At 37.2% G+C, this 12,013-nt stretch overlaps 1 protein-coding gene across 1 annotated transcript in view; it reads left to right on the top strand.

The window, feature by feature from the left end:
• The first annotated feature begins 1,098 nt into the window (after positions 1-1,098).
• The window catches only part of crppa (CDP-L-ribitol pyrophosphorylase A), a 54,996-nt gene continuing 44,081 nt past the window's right edge, over positions 1,099-12,013 (top strand). The window contains exons 1-3 of the mRNA XM_042490192.1: positions 1,099-1,440; positions 3,522-3,786; positions 8,524-8,673. Of these exons, the coding sequence (XP_042346126.1) occupies positions 1,190-1,440; positions 3,522-3,786; positions 8,524-8,673 (666 nt within the window). The 5' untranslated portion in view covers positions 1,099-1,189. The remainder of the gene's footprint in view (positions 1,441-3,521; positions 3,787-8,523; positions 8,674-12,013) is intronic.

Here is a 12,013-nt window from a genome sequence, read left to right as displayed (position 1 = left end):
TCGGGCAATGTTAAAGTCCTGGTGAAGGCTGGTGTCACAATCATTGCAAAAATGACAACAAAATTGTTAGTAAAGGTCTTGAAATAAAAACAAAATTATAGTTTGAAAAAAAAGTTTAAAATCATAAATAATAATGAAATATTTACGTTTAATAAAGCATTTATATTCATTTGTGACTTATATTTTTGTTACAGACCAATAAAGTAAAAAAAAAAAAAAAAAAAAAAGTATGGCATGATAACACTTTTCTAATTCAGGGCTCATGTAGTATTGAGATATCGCGAGACCTGCCACTAAAATTTTATTTCCGCTATAAAGACAACCTGAAATCACGCGAGAGTTGAATTAGCTGAATTCTTTGAAGCGTCTTCAAAGATGCGTCTGTCAAGCGTCTACTGGAATTTGACCGGAACTTGAATAGTTAAACCTTTAAAACTAAAGTTGCAAAATATTTTAATTAATAATAATAATTTATAATTTTATTTAATTGTTCCTGCAGTGATTGTTGAATGATTTAATCAGCTGGTCCCACGAGTTTTAGGTTTCAATGCACCAAGTTATCTGCTATATTATCTTGTACAGTTTGTCCTTTAGTGGATTTTTGGCAGTCAGAACAGCATAGAAATAATACTTTTTTTTGCATTTTCTGCACAATTCAGTCGGAAGAAACAGGGTATTTATTTGTGCTTTTAATACAAATAAATAAATAAAAACCAAGGTTTACTCATCATGGCGCTACCTATAAAATCTTTTCTCTTACTACAGTTGTAGCTACAAATTCTCTGACAAAACAAATGAAGATAATAAACTGATAATTTATCTAAGTTAATTGTACTGTGGGGGACTATTAGATGTTAAATATTTCAATTGCAGTCTTACTGTTCTAACTTTTTAAGAAATGTGCATCAATACATCCCCCACCCCACCCCAACAACTACACTGTGAATTTGTTTAATATGCTGAATGGTATATAAAACAATAAAATAAATAAAATAAAATAAAATAAAATAAAATAAAAATTATATTAGAGGTTTTATTTTGAAAGCCTTTTACCGGAAGCACTCTATTTAACGGTTTTAGCTTAACGGAGCTGTTTTCCCAAATTTCCGTCCACGTTTTCCTCCTCCACGCCCATCATCTGAGAATTGACATTTTTGGAAATGACCTGCGGTGACCTTTCACCCGGTTGATGGAGGTTAACCGCATCAACATGCAGAGCGACAACCGTGACCCGGACAGGCCTGCTCATCCCGGGATTTTCCTAACCCGCGAGGCCGGGAAGAGCGACCACCAGCCGGCGGGACGCAGCGTGGACTTCCCGGTGTCTGTGGTTCTTCCTGCCGGCGGCACGGGAGAGAGAACCGGACTACAGACACCCAAACAGTTCTGCTCGTTTCTGGGTCGTCCGCTCATAAGCTACACTATCCAGGCTTTCGAGAGGTAGGAGAAGAATAAAATAAAATGGGAATAAAATGTTATAATCCCCGTTTGTAAACAAATCCAGGTACACAGGTGTAACGTTAGTGACAGCTGCAGAGGTAAACAGGCAGGACTTTACTTCCTCTAACGGTCAGTTTGTGTCTGTGCAGGCTGCTCCAGTACATATACTTGAGTATTTTTTTATTTTGGGAATCTCTCCACATTTCAGACATTTTTTTCAGTAAGAATTAATAGCTAATTTGTCTTTAATCACATATTACAACTATCCTAAAGCTTCAGTGAATAGCTGGGGCTATTATTTGCCTTGACACCTTGGTTGATAACAGTTTTCTTGTGCAAGTATTTAAACCTTTGAAATGTGAGAAATTTTGTTTGATTTATTTAAAAAATCATGGGAACAAAAGTCAGTCAGCAACGTTGCATGAAATGTATTGCAAATTGCAAAAAAAAGAAGGTGTCAAGAAAATGACCCAAAAGAAAGCTTAAAAAAGGAGAGAGAATCATTAGAAACTAATAAAATAAAAGAGACAAATATTTTTTTTTAAAAAAGACAATTGTTAAAATTATATATTTAAAGCTAGATTGCAAAAAGAAAAAATAATAATAATTTATTATTTTATTTTAGTTCTTTTTTCCAGGTCATTGTTTGTTTATGCTCTTTCACTATATCTTTTCTCCCTTTTAATTTCAGGCCATTTTCATATAACTTTGTACTGTTTTCTTGGCAATGTTTGGGTTATTTGTTGTTTACATGGTCATTGCGTTCTTCTCATGTTTTTGAAAGAAATTAAGCAAATTTGCTCTGGTTTGAAAGATTTAAATCACGAGACTAACCAGGCTCATATCTGGAACAGGCACCTATATAAAATTGGCTTTTACTTACTTTAAGACAAAACTTGCTCAACAAAGATGGAAATACAATCAAATAACGTATTTAACCCTTTGAGACCTGGACAAATTGGCTTTATTTAATTCAAAAATGTGGGAAGAAGGCAATGAGTAGTAAAAAAAAGAAATGATCCAGAGGTTAGCAAGAAATCTGCAAAAAATACAAGGAAAAAAAAGACCTAAACACAAATCTTAAGAATTATAATAATTCTGTAAAATACTTTTAATATAACTATGAATATAGTTTATTGGACATTTTCCTAGCTTTTTTTTTGAGTGAAAGAATGCACTTTTGAATGCAGGTGCTTTTTTAAAATCACATTTTGGCATTGACAAAGCTTTTCTCCCACAGACAGTGATAGTAATGACAGATTGTAGGCTTCATAACGATGAAGAGAAGGTGGATGTTTACACTGTGCGGGGATGACTGCCTGACCCTCATTACAACAATACAATAACAACCGGTGTTTATTATCTGATTTGTGTCCTCTTAGCTTGTTGTCAGTGTTTATGTATTGTCAGGAAATGAATGCGGCAACATCCTGGGCCGAGAGAGCAGGATGGACATGCGGCCTGTGTGGCCCCCGTCAATAACGGGCAGATTGTAGGTCACCGGTTCAGATCCAGAATTCAAGTCTTGTCACTTACAAGTAGGATCCAAGTTCTTGAACTTTGGGCAAATGTATCATCATGTCAGTACATGTCAGTACATCATGTCAATACAATTCCTGTCTGCATTGCATAAAAAAAACAAAAAAACAAGTTATTTCTGAATGCATAATAGATAAGTCAATTATTAATTATTCAACAACAGTTTTGATATATTTTTTTAATAATTTAAGTCATTTATTAAAAGAATAATTCAGTATTTTGGGATATGTGTCCATCGCTTTCTTGCTGTTAGTTACAGTCAAAGAATGATACCACTTTTGTGTCTCCGAATGTCCGCTCTGCTCTCATTCTCCGCCGGTGCCTCTGCCGGTGTCTCTGCCAGTGTCTCCTCTGGTTTCTCACATCTCAGCCTTTCATACCCTTTTTTTACATAAACCAGATTAAACAAGAAAAAAATAATCACTAGATTAGTGGCAGCCCTGATTCCTAACTGTGAGAAGCTTCAGGACGGCGTTATGTTCTGCCTGTCCTCCCTGGTCTTTCTGATTTCTCACCTGACTAAACAGACGTGTTTCTCGCAGGGTGTCGTGGATCCAGAGCATCGTGGTCGTCGTTGCCAAAGAAAGCATGGACCTGATGATGGACATCGCCCAGCGCTTCCAGCACGGGAAGGTTCGAGCGGTGCCAGGCGGCTCGACTCGTCACCGGTCGATATGTAACGGAGTCCTGGCTCTGGGCGAGGGGGAGGAGGGGCGGCCGAAGGTGGTCATCATCCATGATGCCGTGCGGCCTTTTGTGGAGGAGGATTTTCTGTACAAGATAGTCATGGCGGCCAAGGAACAAGGGGTGAGTATGATAGTTAGAATAAGTTATTCTGACTAAAGCAACAGAGTATTTGGACAGATATTTGTTTTTCTTTAGAAAAAAATCCCAACTGTTGCATTTACTGCTTTTTCACATCTTATATCAAGGGTGTTTTTTATTAGTTATTTGGTCATGTGAGAACTCAGTGACCAAATACTTGAGTGATATTAGTTGTTCCCGTTATCAGAATAGCTGCAAAACCAGCAGGTAGTTTCATCGATTTATTATTTGAATCATTTTTCAAGCAAAAATGGCCTTCATTCTCTGGTTTCAGCCCCTAAGATGTAAGGATTTGCTTCAATTCCGTATTTATTAGGGCTGCATTCAACAATAATATTTATTGATTATTGCCTAAATTAACCGCTTAATTGTGAAACGTATAAAAATCATCGGAAAATAGTGAAAAATTCCTGTCCCAGTTTCCCTGTGTCCAAGTTGACATCCTTAAATGTCTAATTTTGTCCAGCTGACATTCGAAAGTCCCAAAATATGACGTTTATTATAATGTAAGTTGAGTAGAAGCAGTACATTTTCACACTGAAGGGGTTGGAACCATCAAATGTGGGATTTCTTCTGAAAAATGATTCACAAGATAAGCTGATTATCCATATAGTTTACAATAATCTTTCTGTCAGTTGACTTGTTGCTACAGCTCAACCCAATTACCTGAAACTTTTTTTGGCACTGTATGTTTCAACAAAACATGAATATGTGACATTTGCATATTGTGAAGTTGTCAAAATCAAGTTTCAACTTTGCTGGGATGAGTTTAAAAAACACTGGTTAACTGAAGTGGTGTTTAGGAAAAGATTCTGTTTTGTCTCATAATGCCTGGTTTTATGGGCACAATTTTATCAGGAAATGCAGTAATGTCTCTGTAAAAAAAAGCAAGCGCTTTTTCTGCCAATATTTGGTCATCACGAACGTCTCGCCGAAGTGACACATCTACTGTCACTTCAGAAACGAATGTATGAAGCAAAACTAACGTATTTATGTATTTCAGTCAGCTTGGACTCTGGGAAACTGATGGGCATTTTCACTAGCTTCTGATGTTTTTTCAAGACCAACAATTGATACATCAATAAAATAATTGCTAATGACAATAACCATTAGTTGTAATCTTACTTAAGACAAAAAGTCTCCAGAGAAAATTGCCATTGGTCTCTATTTTCGGACATGTCAGAAAACACGACGGCTTGATTAATTGAAAAAGGTGTCAGATTAACTGATAATGAAGACTTCTTAGTTGCAGCCTTATGACAGGTCATTAGAAGCCCAGATTTGCCCCTTATTCATTTGTGATTTTAGACTCTGAAGATATCTGGAGGATACAGAAATGTATTTCAGACAGAAATAATTTTGAATGGGGCCTTTGCTCGCTGCAAACATTCAATTTCTGCCACGAGGAAGCGTTCAAAGCTCTGTAAATGTCAAACTTGGAAATTATATTAATTAAAACTATCTCCAAAGCTCTCGTTTGTAAATATGGCTTGAAGATGTGAAACCTCTCTGGAGTGTCAGTGTTTCCAGTAGCACACTGAGGCAGGATGTGTCTATTTCCAAGAGAGCAGTAGTTCAGAGACAGATCGCAATCCATCTGCAAATAGAGGAAACAACCTCAAAATGCCAGAAGTTCCTCATGCTTGGAAGGCGTTGTACAGTTAATTAAATCTCGACTGCAGCTCAAACTTCTTTTCTTTAAGCAGAGAAGGTCAATTACGTCGCACAGTATATACAAATCCATCATAGTTAGCTGCAGTCAGAGCAGCTGGAATCAAATCTTTCACCTGGTGGGATGACGGGTCACCAAAAGCAACACGTGGCTTTTGTTTGTGTCCCCGTGCTTCATTTTTCTCTGTGAAGTGTGAACATAAACAAACCAAACACTAAAAATACAACAAAGTCAACTTTTCCAGTCTGGTTCGGTCCAAAGAAGACAAACAGCTCTGGTGTTCACACCTTAAAGGAATGTTTCACCCCCAAAACGACCAAATGTATAATAATATATAATTACCCTCCCACGTGTTACGGTATATCTGTGAAGAAAACGTTTTTCTGGCATGCCTCCACGCCGAATGAAGAATCCAAAAACGGGGAAAATTCTTGATGAATTGAAGTAATCATGGTGTTAGAGCCATTTTTTGGGTTATGTGTATTTGTGTTTATTTTTTTTTTGTTTGTCTGGAAGCCACAGTAGGTGGCGCTCTGCACTGTGTGGGCAGGAATGATTAAATAGAGCAAGACGTAATTACTCAGCAGGTGTGCTGCTGAATGAGAGAGCAAACAGTTTTTTGACCGTCACGTCACGTCACGTCACGTCGGATCGTGGTCGTCGACTTTATTTATGCGTTGTGGCAAATATGTGAGCCCTTTTGTTTGTATGTGCAGTTCAATTATCGGCGCATTGTGTCAAGAGCGTTTATAAATAAATGTGGATGATTACAAGAAGTGTTGGATTCATTGGACCCGGAAGACGACGGACGCGTCAATTATCAGTCTCAGCAGGTAGCAGCAGCCCCTCAGTGGCTTAGGTTCGTTTTGTTGTTTTTGTTAAGAACAAGTCACTATACATGGTCTATGTTTAACAACTGCAAAACTATATACAAACATCTGTTAACAAACTCACACAGCTTCACCAAAAGAAAACTTTGTTTTAATAAAAAAAAAAAAAAATCTGTGCTTTTGTCTTACTTTAATAAATTTGACAGCGGCAATATGTGTCTAGCAGCTTGAAAAGCAATAGATTTTATTATTACAGTAATTTTTGTAATAATTTATGTAATAAAAAAATTATGCGTGGCATCCGTGTATTGATACAATATTGCAATACTTTATTGTTTCATTTTTTTTCCTAGTTAATTGTAAGGTTTTTATGAAAATTGTGTGTTTAGGAAGCAGCAGACAAATGATAAATGAGACTTGGATCATACTGCACAAGTTGTGTGACAGTTTTAATATAGTTTTGCTGTTGTTAGACGTGGACCCCGATCACTTAAATTCATCACGAATGTTTGCATTTTTGGATTCTTCGTTAATTGCGGCGGCATGCAAGAAAAACAAAGTTATGGTAACAAATTCAAGGTAACACTGGGTGAGTTACTGATGTACAAATGGGGATTTTGGGGTTAAAATGTTCCTTTAAGGTTTTTCCATCTTTTTAAGAAAGTGTTTATCAGGGTGACAGATCCATCACTCCTGGTGGTGGCCTTTATTCTGTCAGCGATAGATGGAAAACCTCTGGGCTGCTGTGACAAACACGCTCACAGATTAGTCTCGTAATGATTCATGGCCGAGCCTCTGATCGCAGGTCACACAGGTTGTGAAGAAAGCAAGAGCTCCCTGACACGAGGCCAACATTTATGATGTGTTTCTGAGCGTGTGTGTGCTTTGTGATGAACTTCCACAGCAGGCGGTCTGGTCCTCATTATCTCACCAGTGTCCACGCTCATGGCAGAGAGCCTGTCTCTGCCGAAAAGCTGCAGATTAATTTTGATTTTAACAGCATGTGTAACACGCAGAACACATGTTTGCTTTCCTTTCATTTATGAGACGTTCCTCCCGCACACGCTCTCTGACCGCCCACTCCTAAAACTGCCCTCAATCAGTCGTGATTTACTGAGATGAAAATATTATCTCAGAAATGTTGATTATTTTATATTTCCAAGAAATACAAGCAGCGTGTGCTCCAGCTGGGCCGGTTAACATGGATTTATTATTACTTTGTGATATGGCTGCTGAGATCAGGGAAATATTCTCTCTTTGAAATGTGCTCAACAGAAAGATTATTTGACATAGAAAGAAAATCTTAAGATCCACTCAAGTTTTTTTCCAGCTTTCAGCAGCATCCCATGATCCTTACTTGTGTTTCGTGATTATGCTGTTTGATGCTGTGATCAAAGTTGTTGATCCTGATTATTAGTCTTCCAAAAAACATCACAAATGTAACATTTTATGCAACATTTTCATCAACAGTAGCCATCTAGAGTGAAAAGAAGCGTCTCCATCGGACATGTGACATGACTGTATATAGTAGTTTTGGTACAGATGTTTGCTGTGACAACAAATGTGAGTGATTCTTGGGTTAAAAGTGATTCTGTATGTAACAAATAGATTTCTTCTGGTTTCCTCTCTCCGTACTGTGCATTTGTTTCCTCATACAGTTTATGATTGTCACAAACGTTTGATCAAATTGATGCATTTTCTAAGTGGTTTGATGCACCTTCACCTCGTTTTATGCTGCCCAGTGAGATCTGTTCACCTTTCGTTTGTGTTTGTCTTGTGACCTAGAATTTGTTCCACCTTTAAAAGTTTCCCCACAAAAATGTAAAATCCATCTTAAACAGGAGGGTCCATCATATTCACTTAAGAAATTCATGTCTGCGCCAGTATCAGTCCTTGTTCAGATATTTGATCTTTGTCTTAATGAGGACTTTTTTATTCTTCTGTAGATTTTTCTGTACAAATGTGCTCGTAAAATCATATTAAACTCTATAATAAAAACTATTAGAAACAGCTAAAATTGGTAAAACTTAACTTTTGCTAGGTCGTTGAATTTGAGGGAAAGAATTTGAATTTGTATATAATTTCACAACATTATATATGTGTTTTTTGTGATCAGCTTTATGACTTATGCCATCTTTTAAAAAGCTTGTCAAGGTGTATAATATGTCTATTATTGTATTCCAAACAAATGCTCAAAACTCGTTTTGTTTGGTGCAGGCAGCGGGAGCCATCCGACCTCTCGTTTCCACGGTGATAGCCACCACATCAGAGGGCTACCTGGATCATTCTTTGGAGCGAGCCAAGTACCGAGCCAGCGAGATGCCTCAGGGATTCACCTATGATGTCATCCATCAGGCCTATCAGAGGGTAGGGGCTGTTGTTTATTTTCATTAAACACACAAGAGGGCGTTCCTATGTTACATCCATCAGTGATGATAAGACAGCAAAGACACACAAGGACAACATCACAAGGGACATTTAAATTTAAATAGTGGTTTTGGTATTTTTTCAACCGGAACCCTATTTTTCAATGTTTTGGTGTGTAAGTGACCAATTTTTAAATTGGTAGTAAGCGAGAGGGCTTGTTCAGTATTTGCCATTAATTAAACTTCGGATTTGCACGGATCATAAATTGATCTCCAGTTACTCCAAGAGGAAAAATTGCAATGCTCGCCATCGTACAAGTCCACCTTTATGCATTTAATCTTATCATTTATTATTCTGTTTTTGTGTTGTACTGCATTGGAACAGAGTAGGATGGCTGTTATATTTTTTCAGTGCAACTGAAGTATCGAGGACTGAAACTGACAAAAAATAAATTTATAAAAAACTAAAAAAATAAATGAATGGATAATATAATGGGAAAATGAATAAATAAAAAAAAATAATGAAAAAAATAAATGGGAATATGAATAAATTTTCATTTCATTTTAATGTATTTATTCACACATTTATTTATTTTTGATTTTGTCAGTTTCAGTCCTCCATACTGAAGAGGTCCAGGATTTATCCAGCTGAATTCCACAACAACAGCTACATTTATGGAAAGAATACATAACATCACAGGATGGACAAATCAAGCACTGCAGGCGTGCGCTGCTCACTCCTGGTTTTGAATAATTGCACAAAAAGTCTCTCAAATCTTATGAAACGACAGCCAGGTTGAGATTTATGCTCTAAAAATTACACCACTTAGATGACAAAGGACTTTATGGCTCTCATACATCATAACAGGCCTCCACAGTCCTTCATTGTTGGGCTGATGTGCCAGAACCTGCAGGCTGTCCCTCTGAAGAGCTTGTGGCGCGGGTGCTATCACTTTCACTTGGCCTCTGCTGCGTCTGGGAAAGAAATGACACGTTAATATATTCTACTACACAGCAGCAGATTAGTCTGTGGAACAAATGTGAACAAAGGCTCAGTTGGAAAAACCTGGTGAGGGAGCAGTGAAATTACATGCCACATTTAGGTGGAGTCGGATTAATAGTCTCAGCAGTTGAGTGCGTTTTAATATGTGTACCTGAAAAATGGAAAGAATTTATCCGCTGACGTAAACTGTAAATGTGTTAGTTTTCCTTTGAAAGCGGGGACTTATTGCTGAGACTTGGCAGGCCAATTTAATTTGAAAGTCGAGTTGCAGCAGTTGACCTTATTTATTTGCTATTTCATCTTTGACTCCATTAGATGGTTGCTCCGATAGCCACGTTTTCTGAAGGACAAACTTTGAGCTAAGAGCTGAAAAATGTCTCCAATTGGAGCCTCATTTGTCTGCAGTTATTTTTACTCCTGGCACATTCGGATCTTAAGATTGCTCTGTGCGTTGGCGATGGCCTTTTCAGAAAATGAGCTCACATTTATGCTGCAGTGTCAGGGCCAGTCAAGTTGCAAAAATGAAGAAAAACTTGGGAGGTCGCTGGAGAAAGAGAAGGTTGAGGAGAGAGCGTCCCCCTCTCCTGTTGTTCTCCTTCTCTTAAGCCTTTCAAACGACAGGCAAAGTGTCAGGTTAGGACTTTAGGACATGCTTGTGAAAAATCTCTAAGAGCTGCACATTTGTAGCTTGACATCCATTGATAGTAGGAGAACTTAGGGCTGAAAAGACAAAGGGGGAGACACTTTATCCAGTCCCCAGTGAAAGCTTTTGTACCGGGAGAAAATACTAAAGGTTAAATTACCTCAAGACCGAGAGCGTATCTCTGTTGTAATTTCCCCCTCAGTTCCAGGGTCCGTGGAATAAAAGACCCCTCTCTTTTATAGCTTGATAAAATATTACCCAGGTATAATCTCAGGTAGCATGGACCTGTCTTTGTAGTCCTGAGTGTATTTTAAACCAAATGAGCTCATCGCCTCAATCCAAACTTCCATGTGATCTACATGGACTAAGCTTTCCCAGCTGCGAGCCAAAGCTCTAATACAAAATATAGAAACTCACCTTAATTAACCCTTAGGGACTGTTTGATGCATTTTATGTGCTTTTCATTCTTAATTTTTTGATAATTTGTGTTCATGGATATGGCATGCATTTCAGCTAGGTTGTTTATTTTTGGCTAATCTTTGAATTTCCAGCTCAGCTCCTACAATAATTTTAAAATACACTTGTGTGAACAAAATTGTTACATTCATTGAAACCCATTTAAACTGCAATTCTCGATCCCAAAACCATCGAAATATAAAAATTGTCTTTCTGGGCTCTTGCCTTGAAATTTATAATTTTTTCCTGTTTTTCGTGTGATGATGTCATTCATACCATATTTGGCATATGGAGAAAATACATGTTATTTCCACTAGGTGCTGTGTCACAATCAATGTTGCTGTAAATCATTGACAAATAGGCTATGATAATCAAAAAAACTTTGCATGTAGTATATTGAAAATAATTCATTTTTTGTGGTTTTTTTTCTTTTCATCTAAAAACATTGTGGCATCATGAAAAAAATCTGTCATTAAAGTGTTACAATTCTGTTGATTTATGATTAGAACTGATTAAAAAAATCATTTAATGCAAGTAGAAAATAACAAGCTCAATTTTGAAAAGCACATTTTGTGTGCAGAGACATACAAGTGTGTTATATTAAAGCGTGCTCTAAGGGTAAAGGTAAGTTCATTGACTCAGTGTTGAACACAGCTAAATGCATTCAACAGATAGTTCCTTCAGAGTTAGGAGAGTGAATATTGGACTTGTATATAATCAAAACTTTCACCCTAAAAATAGATCCATGGTTGGTTATTGCTACTGCATACCTTTAAGGTATCGGCTGAAATAACCCAAAACCATGTAGTATCAAAGCTTCCCCAGTCAAATAATACCTGCAGTCAATCTTTTTTATATCCAGATCTAGAAAAAAATGACCATTTGTATTGCTTTGCTCGTAGCCAATCACTGCAAATTTTCTTCAAATATTATGTTATTATATTATCATATTGTATCCTGCAAAAACAAGCGTAGACATTACTGTGCGCAACTTTTACATCTGGAGTTTGGACTTCAGGATTAACATGCACGTTTACGCTCACCAGAAATTAATTCTAATTAGTACAATTAGACCTTTGTTTCCTCTTGGCTCACCAAAACATTTTTCATACCTTTTATAGATTATTATTTTTCTTTCCAAATTGACATTCAGCTGATTATAACAGACCTGCCCTCCCTCCCTCTCCGAACATTTGCAGCCAAAGTCATGCATGTTTTTGTGTAACGGGCAACACATTT

The sequence above is a fragment of the Plectropomus leopardus genome, chromosome 7 (assembly GCF_008729295.1).
Source record: "Plectropomus leopardus isolate mb chromosome 7, YSFRI_Pleo_2.0, whole genome shotgun sequence".
Lineage (NCBI taxonomy): Eukaryota > Metazoa > Chordata > Actinopteri > Perciformes > Serranidae > Plectropomus > Plectropomus leopardus.
The sequence above is the reverse complement of the archived record's forward strand: the minus strand, read 5'-3'. Positions and strand labels throughout refer to the sequence as shown.